Genomic DNA, 21,754 nt, shown 5'->3' with positions numbered 1-21,754 from the left:
AGAAATAATAATTAAAATAAAAAAATCTAAAAATAAAAAAGTGCTAAAGTAAAAATTAAAATTAAAAAATATATAAAAAAGTAAAAGATAGTAAGTTAAATAAAAATGTTAAAAACAAAAAACAAAAATATGAAGAAAAGAAAAATAATAATAAAGAAAAATGTAAAACCCTGCCGTCGCCGCCATCTGGTTGCCATTCTCCATTGAGGGGCACATTGAGGAACCCGGCCTTGGGGCAGCAGAGAGAGGAAATCCAGGCCCTGCCTCTAGCCCCCTTATTAACTTTGTTGCCCTTTACTAAACTCTTTCCAAGTCTAGGACATCCCTTTCTAATAATTGGGCACCAAAACTGAGCTGTAAATTCAAGATGATCACTCAAGTTCCTTCATAACTTGTCTTCTGTTGATCTAATATCGTCAACATAAAATAAGATTGATTACCTTCAATACTGCTCTGATACATGGCTGATCATTGCTGATCGGTGCTGTTTTCATTTACGTATTGTCTACAGTACGTCTACATGAACTCCCTTATCAGCCTTTTCCCCATTGGCCCCTCTATCCCTGCCCCTCACCCTCCTGCTGTGCCTTTGTCAGTCTCTCTCACCGCAGATTAGTCCCAGCTGCTGTAGGATCCCAGCCTTGATCCTTCTTAACATTCATTTCATAATAACATAAAAGCTTTTTAACTCTGCCTCCCTGGACTGTCCCGGACCGCTGTGGGTGCAGGTTGCTTGGGAATAACCCATTCACGCCTGGAATGTGCAGGCATGCTATGACCAAGGTGTCCTTGTAGTCATTGCCTCCATTTTGTTGCAGGCCAGAGTGAAGAGAGACAATTTTAGAGGTTCTGTTAACCCCTTCATGACCCGTGATGGGATAATCTCATCATGAAGTCTCAAGGGGTTACACAGACTGTTCCGTTTTGTAGAGTCGGCAACCAGCTTTACAGTAGAAGCAATTCTGGTGGCTCAGCTGCCGCCAGATCGCTTCTATGATCCGGAAACCGTGCCAACCCCCACGCCCGACACCCCCGCCTTTTTCCTGGGCTCCTACTTCCAGTCCCATAGCTGTCATTGCTGGGCTCCTGAAGCCACACTGCTGCGATCTGCACTTTAATAGCTTATTTAGAGTGCTAAGGTGATCCTGGGGGCCCCAAAAGACCCCTAGTATTACCTTTAAGAGTGCCTGTCACTGCCATTATGCTATGACATGGGGGGCTTTTAAGCCCCCCTATGTGATAGCAATTAAAATAAAGTTTTAACAAAAACAGTTTTAAGAATAAGATTAAATAAATTAAATGTAAAAAACAAATAAAAAAAATGTTTTAAGTCCCCCGCCCCTGAGAGCATACGTGTTGTCACGTAAACACGTGTCGGTTGCGCCTCCGTACGCAAGCGATGATTGCACTATACATGTTGGGTATCGCCATGCACACCGGAATGAGAGCAATAATTCTAGGGCCAGTATTTACACGTATCTCTAAAGTGATGACCCGTAGCGGCTTTTGAAGTGTTGTTTATGGACTTTTTGGGGTACTGAATTCTGACGCAGTTTCACGAACGCACACAATTTTTAACCTCAGCATTTTGGGTATCTATTTACTCATCGTAAACTCATCTTTTATATTCTTTATAGTGTTTTGTGGTACTATGTCTAACTTAAATGCATTTTTCACTAAATTTTGGGGTTTGAGAATAGGTTGCGCTAATGTCGTGCAACATAAAAATTTACAGCTGCCGCTCTTTTATTCTATAGAGTCTTGGCTTTCAGAAAATATAAATGTTTGGGAATTTAAAGTAATTTTCAGGCCTAAAATGTGGATTATAACATGGGTGCAAAAATGAAAAAAAGGCCTCGGTTACTAAGGGGTTAAGAGTTTTACCCTAAGTAAAAATGTTGCTTCCTGTTCTCACATTGCAGTGATATTGTGCTTGCAGAGCTGAGTGATAGCCACACCCCTCAGCAAAGTTCCCTTATATGGATTTGTATTGTAGAAGAGGGGAGGTGGCTGGTCTGACCTGGTCTGTTACTGATTGCTGATTTCTGAGGGTACTGAGTCTAATTCTGGTGCCAGTTCAACAGCACACATACACTCACCGGCCACTTTATTAGGTACGCCTGTTCAATTGCGTGGTAACACAAATTGCTAATCAGCCAATCACATGCCAGCAACTCAATGCATTTAGGCATCTAGACGTGGTGAAGACAACTTGCTGAAGTACAAACGAGCATCAGAATGGGGAAGAAAGGAGATTTAAGTGACTTTGAACATGGCATGGTTGTTGGTGCCAGACGGGCTGGTCTGAGTATTTCACAAACTGCTGACCTACTGGGATTTTCACGCACAACCATCTCTCGGGGTTTACAGAGAATGGTCTGAAAAAGAGAAAATATCCAGTGAGCGGCAGTTGTGTGGACTGAAATGCCTTGTTGAGGTCAGAGGAGAATGGACAGACTGGTCCGAGATGATAGAAAGGCAACGGTAACTCAAATAACCACTCCTTACAACCAAGGTATGCAGAATATCATCTCTGAACACACAACACATGGAACCTTGAATCAGATGGGCTACAGCAGCAGAAGACCACACCGGGTGCCACTCCTGTCCGCTAACAACAGGAAACAGTGGCTACAATTCACACAGGCTCACCCAAATTGGACAATAGAAGATTGGAAAAACATTGCTGGTCTGATGAGTCTCGATTTCAGCTGCGACATTCAGATGGTAGGGTCAAAATTTGGCATAAACAACATGAAAGCGTGGATCCATCCTGCCTTGTATCAACGGTTCAGGCTTTGGTGGTGGCGGTGTAATGGTGTGGGGGATATTTTCTTGGCACACTTTGGACCCGGGTTGCTATCATGTCAATATGGACCAACAGCTCTGAGGAATGTCTCCAACACCTTGTTGAATCTATGCCAAGAAGAATGAAGGCAGTGCTGAAGGCAAATGGGGGACCAACCCAGTACCAACAAGGTGTACCTAATAAAGTGGCTGGTGAGTGTATATTTAGACGCCCTGCACACAGGGGCGTATCTGCCGCGAGGCAAACAAGGCGTTTGCCTGGAGCGGCAGATTCGCTGAGGGCGGCGTCCTGTCATCGGGTCTGCTAGATACCGGCTGTTGCTCTGTGTCGTGGTGCTGGCGCTGGGGCGGGAGCGCACTATACAGACGTGGGTGATGCTATCTGCCGAGAATCGGCGGGTCAGTCCGGGGGGGGGTGCTGTATGAGCAGCGGCGGGTCAGTCAGGGGAGGGGGGATTTTCCGAGAAGCTGCGGGGGAGGGGGCGGCGCTGCTGCCTTGCCTAGGGCAGCAGCAAAGTTAAATACGCCGCTGCCTGCACAAGTACGGTTACAAAGTTAAGTAGGACAATTAAAATACAGGTTGTTGATACAAAGCCTTACTGACCGCATGTCTATTTCTGTGATTTCCATTGGGCTTTAATATCACACTAATTAGTGTAGATGCTCTGACCTCTAGCAGTTGTCGAGCTGCATTCATGAAGACACAGCTCAGTAGCAATGTACATAGACCCTTTTAATGAATGTCATCTATAAAGTATAGGAAGATCTTCTTAACTAATCACCTTATCTGCTTCTTACCATTTCCTCAATAGCTGTCAATCCATGAAACAGAGGACCCCAATGAGAACCGTTACTTGCTGGTAATGAAGGGAGCCCCAGAAAGGATACTGGATGTCTGTTCCACCATTGTGATCCAAGGCAAAGAGCAACCATTGGATGATGAGTTGAAAGAGGCTTTCCAGAATGCGTACCTTGAGCTGGGGGGACTTGGCGAGAGGGTATTAGGTGAGCAGACCTATACCATTGGGGATACAGAGAAAAGAGGACCAAGTTACTAAAAGTGTCTGAACTGTCTTTGTTTGCACTGCCAATAGCCTTGGCAACATAATATTATTGAACTAACTGGCTGCCATAGGCAAGGCAGATAATCCTTCTTATAGGTTTCAACCTCAAATACTATGTAACTATGTAACTATATACTGTTGGGGGGCTTCAGGGAAATATCAGGGGTCCAAATAGACCCCTGACATTTCCCTTTTGAAATAGAATAAGAAATTGAGGGCACAGAGTCCAGAGGCTTCACATTTATTCAGAAACTGGTGATAGTAAAATATTTACTATCATCCAGTTATCAATGGGTAGAAGCCTCTGTAGTGAGTGCTCCCACCATTGAGAAACTCATGAGTGAACAGGAAATTATGTAAAGCACTTCCTGTTCATTCATAACTGGGGACACACAGTGCTATGTGTACCCAGTTATTTACAAACACTGGAGTGATCAACTGATCACTCCAGTGTTTGCTCTGCACAAAGAGGATTGGTAAATATCACGGATATTTACCGATCCTCCGCTCTGCCATCTTGAGCGCTGAAGCTAGGGGTGGAGCGCTGTCACTTCAGGATGGCCAAGCGGTGAGGAGAGAGAGAGCCCCCGGCTGTCAGATGGCCATCCTGGATGACAGCTCCCTTCTCCGCCATGGGGCCCTGTGCTCACCATGGCAACTGGGGCAATGGGGCGCAGCCAGGCCGGCCATGGCTGCGCCCCCTCTCAGCTGCACCTGAGGCGAGTGCCTCACTCGTCTCATGGTAGCTACGGCCCTGACTCTTTGCACAGCTTTATGACCAGTAGGTGTTTTGGGGTTTAGATACATTTTAAGGCTTACTCAAGCTCAAGGCTTTCTCAATTACCTTACCAGAGTTAATGGGATATTACAGAAAAAAATGCAGGAGCTATGATGGTCCAGAAGCCTAATCCCCCTTTGGAAACCATGTTCTGAGGTCTCTTCTCATAAACAAAAAATGTATAGTGAACTCTTTGGATTGTTTACATTTACTAGGTCAAGAAAGTGCTATGTACAGAATGCATGTGCTGATATACTGCCGAGGATCCTACAACAAAGGAATAGGGCTCCTAGATGGACCTTGCTCATGAAGACAAGAGTTACCCTTTTCCACATTCCACCAGTGCTCCCCTGATACAATGCTCAGCAATGTGGTGTTGTCTTTTTACTTCCAGGCTTTTGCCACTACTACTTCCCAGAGGAGCTGCACCCAAAGGGCTTTGCTTTTGATACAGAGGACCTTAATTTCAGCACTGAGAACCTGTGCTTTGTGGGGATGATGTCTATGATTGATCCACCCAGAGCAGCAGTGCCCGTAGGGGGAGCATGTGCTTTTGATTGAAGGTATTGGGAGCAAGAAGTCTTTTTTTCTACTTATGGTTGGGGACCTGGAAGTAGCAGTAGAGTTTCCTACCAACCTGATAAGAAACCAGAACATTGTTATTTATACACTCTCAAATGCCAAGTATATCCGTAGGTTGAAGCTTTCCCATTTTTTCCCCCATTTGAACTCCAATCAGAAATAAAAGACAAAAATAAATGCAGCTTTGCATTTAATATTATAGCAATAAAATGATTTTTTCATGCAAGTTTTGCAAAGCACCTGAATTTGACTTGCTATGAACCTGTGCTCAGAGCAACCGAGCAAGGAACCAGTCCATTGTGCTGCAGTACTCATGTGCTAACAATCCTGCATGCTGATGATAGGAGAAAGCAGAGTAATGGAGAATTGGGCTGCTGCTTCTACTTTCCCTGTCCAGTCACAGGTTGGGAGAGGGACAAGCCCTGTAAATGTTACTCAACTGCATCAGGAAAAAATTAGGTCTGTTGCCTTGTGTGCCAGAGCTGTGTAAACCTGAGGAGTTTTGAATATGGGAATATCCCGTGATATATCGGTGTTATGGGAAACAACTACTAAATACGTAGAGGCCTTTAATATTGAGTATGCATTACTCAAATATTGCCTCTTGTTTATTGACTAACTATTTTCTTCAGGTCATCATGGTAACTGGAGACCATCCAATCACAGCAAAGGCAATTGCCAAGGGAGTAGGCATCATCTCAGAGGGTAACGAGACAGTGGAGGACATTGCAGCAAGACTCAACATCCCGGTCTCCCAGGTTAATCCCAGGTATGGCAAAAAGATGCAACCGCCCAAGGTAAAGGAATGATAAACACAAGTCCAACCCTTCAAAGAATATACTTTTACTGTAAGAGGAATGGGATATTTCATAGCAAACCAACACCAGCCATTTGCTAAAGCAGGTTATAATATGTAACCACAAATGGGTCAGCCCACCCAAAAGTCAAATTGGAGTTGTAGGTAGAATCTTGGTGAATCAGCTTCCTAAATGTCTTCGATACTCCAACAGTGAGATCTCGCTGCTATTCCTGGAGATTGTGGGTGTTGCCATCCACCTTTGTGTGTTCCAGCTTCTCCTGTTACATTCTGCATAATATAAGACAGGGGCGCCCACAATTTTTCGTCTGGAGATCTACTTTTCAAATGATGAGCTCAATGAGATCTTCCAACGAAAAAAACACCTGCATTCAGGGGCGGGAGGGGACGTGGCGGTGCATTGAAGTCAATGGCACCGCAGCCATGACCCCGCCCACAGTGCCAATGCCCGCACCCGGAACGCAGGCACATTAGTGTATGTGTTCCGGTCCAGTGCGATCTGCTAAAATTCTACAAGCACTATTTTTGCAGATTGCAAATCCAGGTGTGGGCGATCTGGGGCGGGGGGTGGCTTCGGTGCCATCTTCAATGCACCACCACGCCCCTTCCCGCCGTCCGGCTTGCAGACTGAACTGGCCCTCTCTCTTGGCTGTCTCTTCTCTCCTCGCGCTCTCTCTCCTTGCTCTCTCCCCTGTTTCTATCTGCTGTCTCTTCTCTCTCTCTCTCTGCTGTCTCTTCTCTCACTTTTCTCTGCTGTCTCTCTGCTGTCTGTCTTTTCTTACTTTCACTGCAGCAGCTTCCCAAGTCTCCTCTTGTGCACCGGCGTCCTGTCCTCCCGCGGTGCTCGTGTGGCCGAATGTGGCCGACGTTGCGCACGGGGAGAGGTGTTCCCATCTCCGGCGCCTGACACATTCAGCCGCATGAGCACTGCAGGAGGACAGTACACAGGTCAGTGAGCCGATCGTGATCTACCAGTGTTCGCTTTGTGATCGACCGGTAGATCGCGATTGACCTAATGGGCACCCCTGATATAAGGTAAATAAAAAATCCAGAAGAAAGAGTGGGAACCCCTCATAATGCTCACAGCAGATATGGGAACAGAGATCTTACTAAGAGAGTCCCTGAGAGAGATAAGAAACGGCCAGGTGGTTTAATCTTCCACAATCACCGAATATTAAATTATCACGGGTGTAACTGACCAATGAACACAATTCTGAATTACACAAGTACAACTTTTATTTTCAATCTCACAGTTTCTAACCTTCTGGTTTAGAAAATGACTACTGGGGAAATAAGGAGGTTATATTTGATGCTTGAAGTCCTGCCAAGCAAAGACTTGGCCCTCTTCAATTATCGGCTGAGGACCCCATGGTGATTATTATCAACAATAATAATATTAATAATCTGACTTGTCTATGTTTTATTGGCCACCTTCACAAGTTAATGTTCATGTTCCTAATAGATGGTCGTCTATCACACTTATACATTGATGGTTACTTAGACTGAACCATAGACTTAAAGCGCAACAGAAGCCTTCTTTAGATTTAGATAGAGGGTTATCACATCATGTTGTGGCTATCGGACAGGAATTGAAGGTTTATCTCCCCAATGGAACACAGATGGCAAAATTAAAGTTGACAGGGGTTATAATTATAACCCTCTCATACTCTATCTAAAACTAAAATTAAAGTTTTGGCCTTAGGTCTACTTTTAACCACTTCCAGCGGGTTCAGGTAAATACACGTCATCTGCTGGAAAACCACTTGGACAGTGTGGCGCTGTGCGTGTCGCCCCTTCCGCCGGTGCCAATGGCCCGGACTGGCGTGGCGTGTCTCCCCTAATGGATCGGAGGGAGATAAGCAGGCTACCATCCGCTGATCGCTCCTCTGATCACTGGACCCAGAAGTGATGTACATAACATCACTTCCGGTGTCACTGGGCACATTTTCTGGCTCCTAGAGCCAGAAGAAGAAGCTGGTGAAGCAGATCTCTGCTTCATCAGCTTCTTTGGGGTCCCTAAGTGACATTAGGGGTCTGAAAGACCAGAGGAACTCGAATGGCCTGCACAGAACCCTGCACCTTTGGAATGAATTGGAACACTAATAACAATCCAGGTCTTCTCGTCCAACATCAGTCCCTGACCTCACAGATGCTTCTATGGCTGATAGGCCACACATTCCCACAGAAACCCTACAAATTCTTATAGTAAACCTTCTGTCAAGAGATGCAAAAGGGGGTCAAATTCATATTAATGCCTGGTTTTGGAATAGTATGTCCAACAAGCTTATATACTGTAGGTGTGATGGTCTGGTGTTCAATATTTTTGTTCATATATTACCTACCAACTGTCCCTTATATATACAGTGGTACCTCGGTTCACGAACGCTTCTGTTCACAAACAATTTGGTTCGCGAACAGAAAGTTTGGCAAAATTTTGCTTTCGTTCGTGAACTCCGCTATAGGTGATGAACACAACCGCAGCCAACTTCCCTGCTCTGACACATGGTCATGGCTTCCTCTAGTCGAGATTGCGGTCTGATCACAGTTTGATTCGGTTCGCGACCAGAATTGTGGAATAAATTACGTTCGTGAACTGAGGTACCGCTGTATATCTTATATAAATATATACATATGCAAAGAGCAGTGCCGACCATCTTGATTCTCATGTTTTTTTTTCATTTCTTACTAGGGATGCCAAGGCTTGTGTAATCCATGGCACAGACCTGAAGGACATGGGCTCTGAGCAGATGGATGATATCCTTCAGAACCACACAGAGATCGTATTTGCCCGCACATCCCCTCAACAGAAGCTGATTATCGTGGAAGGATGCCAGCGACAGGTAATCATCGCCCAATGCACTGTTTAGTATAGAAAGTCCTGATGGCAGCATGATAAAAAAAAGTAGTGCAAACTTAACTGCTGAAACCCGGCAACAAAAGTGGTAAGAGACAAACAAAAAAACAAATCCTTTGAGGGATGCTCCTTGTAAACCAGTGGTTCTCAACCTGTGTAACCTCAGGACCCACATTTGACCTTGTTCATTAGGTCACAACCCATGTCGCACTACAATTGAACCCACGGCATTGCGTTCCGCTGTGGGCAATTGAACTTTGGGTGGGAGGTGCATTTTGGGTGTCATTCAAATGAATGGCAACACAATGCACCTCCCGCACCAGATAGTAGGTGCGATAGCATGGTAGAGTGCGTTAGGGCCACAGGACTGTTCGATTATCACACTATACTAGTGTGAACGAGCCCTCAAAAACACTGACAGACACAACCACAGACACAATCTCACACACACACACATACACTCCAAAAAAATGTTTTCTTTTTTTTTTAGGATCCACCCAGTCTCCCTACCTTATGAGAACTGGAGTGGATCCTTAGCCTGGGGTCCAGTGTGGGCTGCTGTACTGTGGCAGATCTCCATCCATATATGCATTGCTTGTACAGCTCCCTTGCGCACCCTGTAGAGGTGCCGGGAGGCAGAATGTGACGTCACTCCAGTCCAGGCACCTTTACAGGACATACAAGGGAGCTGTAAGCAATGCACATATGGATGGCCATAGCTTCAGCCCACCCCACCTCAAACTGACACTTGGCACGGGCAGCATATTTTGAATGGCGGCTTGGCGCGAGAACTGACAGTGCTGCACTAGAAGGAGGCTAAGAAGCCTCTCACCTAGAAACGTGGAAGGCACGTGGCGACCCACTGGACATGAGGTCATGACCCACCAGTTGAGAACTAAGGTTGTAAACATTCCCTGTGTTGTGAAAAAAGAATTACATCAGAGATGGAGAAGGGGGTGGTATCAGCCATATCTGCAGCAGATACATATTCACCATGGCTTACAATTGGACATACTCTACAAAATTGTTCTTGGCTGTGAAACTTGCTGGGGATCCACTTTACCTGGCTAATGTGGCTTGGATTATATTTATAATTCTTATGAAACAGCATGCTGTTTTTTGACCATATATGACCAGTGCAATTTAAAGTAACATTCCATTTTTGTAGTTAGTTGTAGCAAATTGTTACTTTTTATCTGTAAAAATTGATGTAGGGTCTGCCAATGCCCATTCAAAAACTGACTGCTATGTGGGAGAGCATGCTTTTACTATCATCACATTATCTTGATACAACCACTTAAGTGCCACCATCCCTTTACATTTATTAGGCAGTTTGAAAGTATCACACTAAAGACTAAACTCCTCTTGTTGGGGATTTTTATAATGTGATCACAGCATTTGGGAAAAGCGGTGAGCCAATTCCTTGAGTGGGAGGAAAGGAAGTCCTGTAATCCCTTTCATTGACATCCTAATGTTCTTTTGTTTTTAGGGTGCTATTGTGGCCGTGACTGGTGATGGTGTGAATGACTCCCCTGCCCTGAAGAAGGCCGACATTGGGGTGGCCATGGGCATCGCTGGCTCTGATGTCTCCAAACAGGCTGCTGACATGATTCTTCTGGATGATAACTTTGCTTCAATTGTCACTGGTGTCGAGGAGGGTGAGGGACCAATTTTTTATATTTGGGCTACACTCTGTATAGCTTGGCTCTTGCACGTATGTAGACTGACAATTTTGTAACACTGTCCACTTACTAACAGGTCGCCTTATCTTTGACAACCTGAAGAAGTCAATTGCCTACACCCTGACCAGTAACATCCCAGAGATCACCCCCTTCCTGCTCTTCATTATGGCCAACATCCCCCTGCCTCTGGGCACCATCACCATCCTGTGCATTGATCTGGGCACTGACATGGTGAGTAATCCATGGGGGATCATTGATGAAGGTGGAAGTAAAGAACATTTGGTACATGAGAGCAAGCAATGAGGTTCCAGGACAGGCTAGCCAATGAAAGCACCTGGATGGCTACCGTGGACAAGCCATACAGAGATCCAGTGTGCAAACTATAAACAACCCGACAAGGCAAAGGAGAAGAGGGATGTGGGGAATATCTATTCTGCATAAAGGAAACCTGTCATGAGAGAAAAATGAAAATGCTCATTGTCTTGCTGCAATTCTGAGGCTTCAGTGCTGTGAGTTAATACTGACCCAAAACAAGTATGACGGTAAAGACTTTTCACCAGCTCTCCTGACTTGCATATTAGTTCCAGGTCAGTGACTCACAAAGTATAAAGGGCAAAAGGCAACTAAGATTTTCAGAAGGACGTCCTCAATGGATTCCCACCTATTTTGCACAAATGCACTTTAAAGTGTATCTATACTTAAAGTAAATCTGTTAGAACTATACTGTTACAGGACAGGTTACACTTACTTTTAGATTACCCTACAGCTCCCAGTGTGCCCTGAATCTTAGGAAGCTGTAAGCTAATATTTTCAACACCTGATAGAGAGCTGGGCTGTCCCCTCCTACCTCCAACATGTTCCTATTGACCAGTAAGGCTGTACATCATAGTGATGGGTCAATTGGAACATGTAGGAATGGCAGGTGAGCTTTAAACACCACCAGAAAGTATTGAAACTGATATGTAACATGTGGCTGAATTTAGGGCTCTAGGGGAGTCATCTCAAGGTACAAGGTGACTTCGGTGTACTTTGGTTACACAGGGCTGCGCTCCAGGCTGGAGCGCAACCCGGCGGACACCTTACACTGCCCCAGCCTGTTCACTATTATGGTTCGGAGGTGCTTTCTTTAAAAATAGTGTGAATTATTTCAACAATTCAGCTGCATTGAATAAGAAGAGGGGAACTAAGAGATTTTAAAAAATACCTTTTATGTAAAGAGAATCCTGAAATACATCTTGCAGCTAGTCACATGACCAGTGCTCAGGCATTGGTCACTTCAGTTAATGTTTGGACAGAGCTCAACATTGGCTAGATATGTTTCACTGTCAGTTCCCCAAAAGCCTTTTGGCAGAGGTCATGTGACCAGTGCCTAGGGCAGATCCCTGTGCAACAATTTCCCTTTCTTTGCAGAAAAGGGAACAGTCCCTTCACCCTAAATGTGTAAAGAGAAAAGAGTTGGAGTGAGTCTACAACTGCATTGAGGATGGCCAGATCTGAGATTGAGGATGTCTGTGAAGGTTCTCATTCATCCAGGTCATGGTAAATCTGTAAAAAATAAGTCAAGGTTGGATGACCAGTGAAACGTCTTCAAGAAAAATACAGCAGGTCCAGTTTCCTTGACTTATTTTTTACAGATATACCATGACCTGGATGAATGACAACCTTCACAGACATATTGCGACACATTTTGGGGAGAAAACCCTCCTAGCTACAATTATGCAAATACAATCAACATCTGGTTGCGACTAACAGATTATGTGGATTGGAGCAACAGTCACCATATTTATTCCCACATAATTTTTGTACAAGTCATTCTGAATTGAGAAAGCTGGTTGGATGACCGGTGAAATGTCTTCAAGAAAAATACAGCAAGTCCACTTGCCTTGACTTATTTTTTACAGATATGAGATTGAGGATGGACAAAACTGTCACTTTCATTATGATAAATGTGCCCATTCATGCAGACAAATTGTCACAAGAAGCCAAAAAATCCAAAAAATGTATGTGACAATGCATAGAGAAAAACTGATCCCTATAGCAAATGTTACTGGTAATAAAGGAGACCTAAGTCAGCACCATACACAGCTCTCCATGCGGAGTTCTCCTGACAAACACTGATAGAGATGCTTGGCCATGATGGTCTGACCATTCCTTTTGGTCTATTCTAAAGCATTTTATACGGTCAAATTGATGGTCTTATGAATTGCACTCAATATGATGAGTCTTACATGAACTCCTTCTCCAGGTTCCTGCTATTTCCCTGGCTTATGAAGCAGCTGAGAGTGACATTATGAAGAGACAGCCAAGAAACCCCCGTACAGACAAATTGGTGAACGAAAGATTGATCAGTATGGCATACGGGCAGATTGGTGAGGCTTCAACACAGATGGTAGCTAAAATGTATATCTTCTAAGATGTATCTCTCTGTATTCCATCTATAACTCTATGTCTCCGGCGCTATAGGCATGATCCAGGCTCTCGGCGGCTTTTTCGCTTACTTTGTCATTCTGGCAGAAAATGGTTTCTTGCCATCTCACTTGGTGGGCATTCGGTTAAACTGGGATGACAGGACATGTAATGACTTGGAAGACAGCTATGGCCAGCAGTGGGTGAGTTGTGAGCTCTTTCATACGATAGTTTGGGCTAGGGATGCACCGATACCGTTTTTTTCAGTTACGAGTACCGATATTTTTTTTGCGGTACTCGCCGATACAGAATACCGATACCGGAAGTCCCATTAAGGCAGCCAGGTAGCGTGTGATGACTCGGTTCCTGGCTTCCTGATTAGTCGGGAAGCCAGGGGGAGTGTAAAGACTCGCCATCCGGCTTCCCAATTAGCAGGGAAGCCGTCCCCATGCTTCTCGTCACTAGGTCACCAGAAAGCATGGAGCCGGCTTTCTGGCCAATCAGGAAGCCGGGCTCCGTGTAATAACACAGTGCCCGGCTTCCTGATTGGCCGGGAAGCCGGCTCCATGCTCCCTTGCCACCTCATGACGAGGGGGCATGAAGCCGGCTTCCCAGCCAATCAGCAAGCTGGGCACGGCGTCATTACACAGTGCCCGGCTTCCTGATTGGCCAGCTTCCCAACCAATCAGGAAGCGGGGGAGCTGATCATTACACACTGCCCGGCTTCCTAATTGGCCGGGAAGCTGGCTCCATGCTCCCTCGTTACTGGAGTATGGAGCCGGCTTCCCGGTCAAACAGGAAGCCGGGCAGCGTGTAATTACTCGCTGCCCGGCTTGCTGATACTGGAAGTATCGGGCTAGGCAGCGGAGCATTTGGGCGAGTACGAGTACTCACCCAAATACTCGCCACCGATATCGATACTAGTATCGGTGCATCCCTAGTTTGGGCACTCAAAAATCCTGAAGGTGAAGGCTAACTAAAACTATTCTATAGCTTCTAGTGGAAGATCTTTTTGGATCTATATCTATAAGCAAGGACCTCTGCCTTGATGAGGGGACCCAGCATGGTCCCAAAACACCTGTTTGTAACTTTTATGCAATCATTGTAGACCTTTTGTAGGTAAATACGCACTTAGCTGCCTATAGGCCACCAGTATCTGAAGCACACAACCTTGGCAGAACTGTTGGTGGGAAACTCCATGATTGGACTAGACTATAGTAAATCAGTAGATTCATTGGCCTATCAAGACCATCTTATGGCAATATATAATGCTGATCTGTATTTTTAGACTTTCTATAGTCTGTAAATACACAGGATTACAGCAGTTTAGGGGAATTAACTGTGAAACTGTAATGGTTTTTGGTCATTTTTTTTCTGTAAAGATATTAAAAGCTTATAAACTTTATATATATAAAGATTGTATATACTTTTTTTAATTTATCATTTATATTTTTAATAATAAACATGTATTGCAGGGTGCATCTATGACATTCAATGGCAAAAGGATGCTGGGCTTTCTAATAATAAAGTCCAGCACTGCTTATATGCATGTTGATTTTCATGGGCAAATTGTGCTTCTTTGCATGGATTGGGACATTAGCAGTCGAACTGACAGTACCGATCCTGGTCCTGGTGGGAGTTTGTACAGCTGGTGTGTCTTGTAGGATCTACTATTTTATTATTATTATTATTCAGGATTTACATAGGTGTATATAGCACCAACAGTTTGTGCAGCGCTTTACAATATAAGGAAGGCATTACAATACAATTCAAGACAAGATGGTAAGGAGGGCCCTGCCCGTGAGGGCTTACAATCTAAGAGGGAGGGGCCAGTGATACATGAGGAGGTAGCTGCGCGGGGATGAATTGTTTGAGAATGTGATAGTTCAGTGGTTAGGTTGAGGTTGGATGTGAGCTTTACTGAGATCCCACAGGGCATACCTAATACATCCGTGGCTCGCAAGTCATTTTTATTTCATCATTCTGAACATAACTGGTAAAGAACATATATACAAATAATAAAAGTCATTGAAAAAATACACGTTACAAGCCCTCTAGGGAACAACTCTATTATATTGTCTTAAATGATCCCTTCTCTGTTTGTGCTTTAGACATATGAGCAGCGCAAGATTGTGGAATTCACTTGTCACACGGCCTTCTTCGTCAGCATTGTGGTTGTACAGTGGGCTGATGTCATCATCTGTAAGACCAGGAGAAACTCAGTATTCCAGCAGGGCATGAAGTAAGACAACACACACGAACACTTCCCACTCTCTGTCCAATGAGATTCCAGTTTTGTTGAGAAAAACCGTCTTGTAGATATTGGGACATGGCTTTCTAGTGGACTTGCAGGGTTGGCCTTTTTTGGCCCACATTTTCAGTTCTAATGTTGTAGTAAGAAACATTTAATACCCCGTATCCCTTTCGATGAGCAGCATTTTTCCCTAATATCTACCCAGAGATTGAAATTCAAGTGCAGGAATGTTGGGGTGACTTTAATTTGACAGTGAACCAGTAACAAGAGCAGGAAGTTAAGGACTTTGGGTAGGTCTATACTATATATAGTGTTTTTGCCATGGTCTGGGCCATCACTTTAATGAAGCAGACTAAGGTGGATGCCCTCAGATGGCATCTTATTGGGGCACCTGCTGCCCCCTTTCTGACCAGAGCATCCTAGGTTGCCAGGAACTCCTAGCAACCTGTGATGCTCTCACCAGCACCCCACCCAACTCCTGTCAATCAGGGACATAACTGGTTGGCAGGAGCTGAGTGGGACATTCTAGTTGGTGTCCTGCCCAGCTCCTGGCAGCCAGGAATGTCAGTTAGCTGGGCAGGACACCAGACACTGAACCCCCCTCCATAATGTTCCCCGCTAGCAACCCCGTCTCGTAACTTGCACCGTTAGCCACCTCCACCGTGCACCGACGGCACGCCCTCCTCCATTCCCCCCACCTCAGGTGCCGAACAGTCTAGGGACAACCCTATCCATAGGTACAGCACCCCCTCTCCCATTCCGCCCCACCTCAGGCGCCAAAAAGTCAAGGGACACCCATGGTCATGGTTACACCACTCCATTCCCTCCACCTCAGGTGCAGAATAGTCTAGGGACACCCCTGGCCATGGTAACAGCACTCCATTCCCCCTGCCTCAGGCGCCGAATAGTCAGGGGACACCCTTGGCCATGGTTACATAGAAGAGATGTTAGAAGTTTTTATTGGACAGATTTACAAAAACACAAGTAGCTGTAGAATAAAAATCAAAAGGGTTGTGTAGCAAAGTTAATAGATTCTCCCATCTTGATAACGCTGTACTTTTTCATCGTTTGCATTGCAGGAATAAAATCCTCATTTTCGGTCTTTTTGAAGAAACAGCGTTAGCAGCTTTCTTGTCGTATTGCCCTGGAATGGACATTGCACTGAGAATGTATCCACTAAAGTAAGTCGGTAGTTTTGACTGTTTTGACTTTTGACAATACAGGAAACCTCCCGCCATGGGATAAATATGCGGGCTTCCATTGCTTGCTTTCTTGAAAATGTTAGTTGCCTGTCTTGCCCAAGCCTCCAATGCTCCCAGGAGGCATGGGTGATGTTACTGAACTTCCCTGCAGAGCTCGGAGCTCAAAATCCCACCACAATTGACTTCAGCCAATTGCGACGGTGCATTGTCATGGGCTTGCCGGTCTGCCAGGAGGCATGGGGACATCACCTGTGTCTCCCAAATACATTGTAGGCCAGGGTTGAGGTATTTATTTGGGAAAAGGTTTGTTTATAAAGCCACTCATGTTGGGAGGGTAAGGGGGCTCGCAAAAAAAGTGGGCTTTCCATGTTCCATGAAAGATCCACTTTCAGAATAACCAACCTTACACCATGTCCACCAACCACTGAGGCACCATGACGCCTGTTGTATGGTACATTTTCTTCAGCCCTCAGAAAGCAGTCCCTATCATAAAAGGGCCACTTGGTTGTGGTTTCCTCCCAGGCTAAAGGCTTCCAGTACTCCCTTGCAGCGAGGCAGTATATTATTGCACTGTACAAGTTATTTCTCTGTATCTGTGCACCAACTGTGTACGTGAACCTGAAATGACTGTACTTTAGGACATGGACATCAAATTATTATTATTACACAGGATTTATATAGTGCCAACAGTTTGCACAGCGCTTTACAATATGGGGCAGACATTACAATCACAATAAAATTCAAGACAAGATGGTAAGGAGGGCCCTGCCCCTGAGGGCTTACAATCTAATAGGGAGCGGAAAGTGATACAGGAGGAGGGAGCTGTGTGGGGATGAGTTGTTTGAGAACGTGATGGATGAGCGATTAGGTTGAGGTGGGATAGGCTTCCCTGAAGAGATGAGTCTTTAGGGAATGCCTAAAGGCAGTCAAGGTGGGCGACAGACGGACAGGTTGGGGTAAAGAATTCCAGAGGATGGGAGAGACTCTAGAGAAGTCCTGGAGGCGAGCATGGGAGGAGTTGACAAGGGAGCTGGAGAGCAGGGAGCTGGAAATTGAAGTGAACCCATCACGCCAACTATTGAAGCTGCCATTAATGACCTTCTTCAGTGCTAGTTGACCCACTTTTATTTTGATGCATTGACTTTAATACTTTTTGAGACTCTGATTTGGAGCAAGTATACCGATCAGGAAAGTTAGAGGAAAGTCAGAAGTCCTCATTCACACACTTTCACGTGCCTGGAAGCATCAAAGAGAGGGTTCAGCATTGACGGCCAAGCACCTAGTATTTTAAGCCAGATGAGCATTGGCAGCATCCGTGTTTCTCTTATGACAAGACTTCTTTCATTGCTGATTGTGCCATTTGTAAATGTTTAGGCATTTTCCCTGCGTTCTACAATGAAGTCAGACAGAAATGTACAATCAATATTTCATCAAATGCCAGTTTATGGCCTCCAGGCCTCTCACCCGACATGTACTGAACCGTGCATGCTGGGTATTAAAGGGAACGTAGGCCGAGAGTAATGTGTAGGGTGCCATTGCTGATCTCCTTCTAAAAATGCTACATGCCATGGAGATTTAATCAAGTCAATGGCCAAGGATAACTGTGCCTATGAACAGTAGGTTCTAGTGATTGAGAAAGTACTAGAACTAAGGACAGCCAGGTAACTAGCTTTTCCAGATAGGGTCAGCAATGCCCACTTTAAAAAAAAAAGGTCCTTATGGTCAGAAAACCGTCTATATAGAAAGTGATCAATATTATTTGACCTTTTTTTCTAGCCCAGTGTACAGCAAATGGAGGTGTTACAGAGGTGACTAACTGCTGGCATAATGTCTCAGGGGAACACCTAGGCCCTGTCTCACAAAGCTACAATGGGGTTTTAGTCATGTAGTTTAAAGAAAACTACAGGAGGGGCAGAGACAAGACCAGTCACCCTGCATAAAGAGGAGAGAGCAGCAGTGACCGGTCTTTATTACAGGAGAGGGTGGAGACAAGACCAGTCACCCTGCACAAGGAGAGAGAGAGCAGCAGTGAGTGGTCGTTATTACAGGAGGGGGTGGAGACAAGACCAGTCACCCTGCACAAGAAAAGAGAGCAGAAGTGAGCGGTCGTTATTACAGGAGGGGGCGGAGACAAGACCAGTCACCCTGCACAAGGAGAGAGAGCAGCAGTGACTGGTCTTTATTACAGGAAGCTCCAAGTCTCACACTGGATTACTGCACATATCTAGAAGAAATGCACAAAGCTCATCAAGATTCAAGAATACACATGACTCTTGTATTAAGATAGTATTGGTATGGCAAGGTTCAGCATTACATAGCTTAGGGTGCTTAAAATACTATTGGCAGTTTGATGAATCATGGCCATTGCCTGTCAACAGCATCTACAATATCATTGTGGATATACACATATGGGCTGTACGGAGAGGAAGTGATAGGAAATCTCCCCGGTGACAACACAGACCGTAGCAAAACTCTTTTTAAGTAAAATGGTGAAAGATTATAGACTCTTCCAGGATTGTATTCCTGTCTGTATCTTCCTGCCCTAATGACAACCCTTGCTCCAATTTCTTGTCCTGCTGTCACAAGGAGGTTATATCTTCTCAATGGAAAGCTATAAAAGCTTGACAGAAGTATTCACTCTTCCCACGTCTATCCAGAGCAAAAATCGATGTGACTGCAGTTCATATTTGTTGTAGAATAATATAATAAATGCCTTCAAGGTAGAATAAGTATATGATTGAGATGAGATTGGTTGTACTAAGCTGCCTTCTGTTTCTTCATCCAGGCCTAGCTGGTGGTTCTGTGCCTTCCCATACAGCTTCCTCATCTTTATATATGATGAGATCCGGAAACTTATCCTTAGGCGACACCCAGGAGGTAAGTCAGTGTGGCACGTGAGCCAAGCTGTGCGTTTGCATTGTATACATAGCTTGACACTCATGGCAGCCAATCCTGTTATCAATATGGCAATTTTAAGAAGACCTTTTGTCAAACTTAGAATGCTTGTTTCCCCTCCTGCCCTTTCTTCTTTCTTAAGCCCGACCTAATATACTACTTACATATGTGCCTGATCTGTCCTGATATCAGCCACTCTTAATTCTTGGCCCACAAGCACTCTCAGTCAATTAGGCCCTATTACTTAGCATAGTTCTTGTCAGTCTAACACTGAACATGCTTACAGGAGGAGAGAACACAGATGTGGCCCCATCCATATGCTGCTATACCTTATAGCAGGCTTGAAAGTAAAAAACAAATGATCAGCAATTCGCCAGCTATTATTATTACTTTCATAGTTATCCATCCAATGGATGACTTCCATTACCATGATGTTAGGGGTGAAGGGTATTGGGCAGTTTATATAGTACATGGTTGCAGCTCTATGTATGGAAGAGCATGGCAAAAAGTATGTGGGCATCCCTCCAAATTGTTGAGTTCAGGTGTTTCCAGTGAATAGTACTGGTAACGCTATAGCACATAAAGGCATTTAAGACGATTGTGCACTGTCAACCTTGTGGTAACTTTTTGGGGAAGGTCCTTTTCTGTTCCAGCATGACTGTGCCCCTGTGTGCAAAACGAGCTTCATAAAGATCTGGTTTGAAGAGTTTGGTGTGTAGGAATTCAAATTGCCTTTACAAAGCCCTGACCTCAACTCTATTAACCCCCATTGGGATGAATTGGAATAGGCATGGCAAACCAGGTCTTCTCATCCAACATTAGTACCTGAACTCACAAATGGCTTAATGGGCACAGAGTCCCCCAGACACCCTCCAAAATCTTGTGGAAAGCCTTTCCAGAAGAATGGAGGCTGTAACAGAATGGAAGGCCGACTGTTAATACTAGGGATGCACAGATACCGATACTAGTATTGGTGCCGATACCGAGTATTTGGGTGAGTACTCGTACTTGCCCAAATGCTCCGATACCTTCCCCGATACCGGAACTTCCAGTAAGAGGAAGATTTTTTTTCTGCCTGGAAGTGCCGTAGGGGGAACATGGAGCCGGCTTCCCGGGCAATCAGGAAGCTGGATGGCGAGTAATGACCCGCCTCCCGGCTTCCCGATTGGCTGGAAAGCTTCCCAGCCACCCAGCTGTTCGGCCGGCCTGATGCTAATTAACTAGGAAGCTGGTTTCCCAGCCAATCAGCATGTAGCCGTTTTGCCAGCCAATCAGCAAGAAGCCGGCTTCCCGGCCAATCAGGAAGCTGGGAGGCGGGTCATTACTCACCGCCCGACTTCCTGGGAAGCCGGCTTCCCAGTTAATCAGCATCGGGCTGGCCGAACAGCTGCTTGGCTGGGAAGCTGGCTTTTCAGCCAATCAGAATGGAGCCGGCTTCCCAGCCAATCAGGAAACTGGGAGGCGGGTCATTACGCACCGCCCGGCTTCCTGATTGCCCAGGAAGCCGGCTCGATGCTGATTGGCTGGGAAGCTGGTTTCCCGGCCAGTCACAATCGAGCCGGCCAAAGAACATGGAGGCGGCTTCCCGGGCCATCAAGAAGCCGGGCGGCATGACATTACCCGTTGTCCGGCTGCCTGATTGCCCGGGAAGCCAGCTCCATGCCAACGGAAGCACTGGTATCGGTGAGTACCAAAAGCAAAATATCTTTACTCATACTCGATACCGAAAAACTGGTATCAGTGCGTCCCTAGTTAATACCCATGGTTTTGGAATAGGATGTCCAACAAGCTTATATAGGTGCGATGGTCAGGTGTCCACAAACGTTTGGCCATAAAGTGTAAATATAGGGCATAGAACTGTTCCAGGATTCCAAGGCAGGCATGCACATGAATAAATACCTTGGAATTTGGTCATGTGGAAGGAATCTCTCTCTGCCTGCTAAATTTACTGATTTAATAATCATTTTTCTTTTCTCTTACAGGTTGGGTAGAAAAAGAATCTTATTATTAAATTCGCAGACGCATCTCCCAGACCTGGACCCTCTCCAACCTCCGAATCCCCCTCCCCTTTGAATCAAACAAAACAAAACGAAGAAAAAAAAAACACACAACAAAAACATAATTAAACAAAAAACAAAAAACAAACCCCAAAATAAAAACGGCAACAAAATCTATAACGTTTTATTATAAAGGAGGGGGAGAGAGAGGATTGTAACAGAGAAGGTGATCGAGTGGAGGGTCTAAAACATTTTTGGATGGAGATTAATATGGATTTTAAGCTCTTCACTCTTGGGAAATCTGGTATTGGGGTGCCAGGACAAAGAATGGGAAGGAAAAGTGGAGAAAATAATTGAATTAAGGGGGGAGGGATGTACAAACTCTCTTCCTAACAACCTCTATGCTGCCAAAGGC

At 45.1% G+C, this 21,754-nt stretch overlaps 1 protein-coding gene across 2 annotated transcripts in view; it reads left to right on the top strand.

Annotated features, from left to right (window-relative positions):
- The window catches only part of ATP1A3 (ATPase Na+/K+ transporting subunit alpha 3), a 74,613-nt gene extending 53,140 nt beyond the window's left edge, over positions 1-21,473 (top strand). The window contains exons 12-23 of one of the 2 annotated variants that reach the window (XM_018554780.1): positions 3,621-3,813; positions 5,045-5,184; positions 5,796-6,001; positions 8,739-8,889; positions 10,393-10,561; positions 10,662-10,816; positions 12,831-12,954; positions 13,049-13,194; positions 15,103-15,233; positions 16,325-16,426; positions 19,233-19,324; positions 21,325-21,473. In XM_018554780.1, coding sequence (XP_018410282.1) covers positions 3,621-3,813; positions 5,045-5,184; positions 5,796-6,001; positions 8,739-8,889; positions 10,393-10,561; positions 10,662-10,816; positions 12,831-12,954; positions 13,049-13,194; positions 15,103-15,233; positions 16,325-16,426; positions 19,233-19,324; positions 21,325-21,353 — 1,638 coding nt within the window. In that variant the 3' untranslated portion in view covers positions 21,354-21,473. Of the gene's footprint in view, positions 1-2,454; positions 2,461-3,620; positions 3,814-5,044; positions 5,185-5,795; positions 6,002-8,738; positions 8,890-10,392; positions 10,562-10,661; positions 10,817-12,830; positions 12,955-13,048; positions 13,195-15,102; positions 15,234-16,324; positions 16,427-19,232; positions 19,325-21,324 lie in introns of those variants that run through there. The other variant, XM_018554782.1, reaches the window with a different exon arrangement.
- The last annotated feature ends 281 nt before the right edge of the window (positions 21,474-21,754 follow it).

This window comes from Nanorana parkeri, unplaced genomic scaffold (genome assembly GCF_000935625.1).
Source record: "Nanorana parkeri isolate BGI_ZX_2015 unplaced genomic scaffold, ASM93562v1 scaffold173, whole genome shotgun sequence".
NCBI classification, from domain to species: domain Eukaryota; kingdom Metazoa; phylum Chordata; class Amphibia; order Anura; family Dicroglossidae; genus Nanorana; species Nanorana parkeri.
Note: the sequence above shows the minus strand (reverse complement) of the source record. Positions and strands in the feature narration are given on the sequence as shown.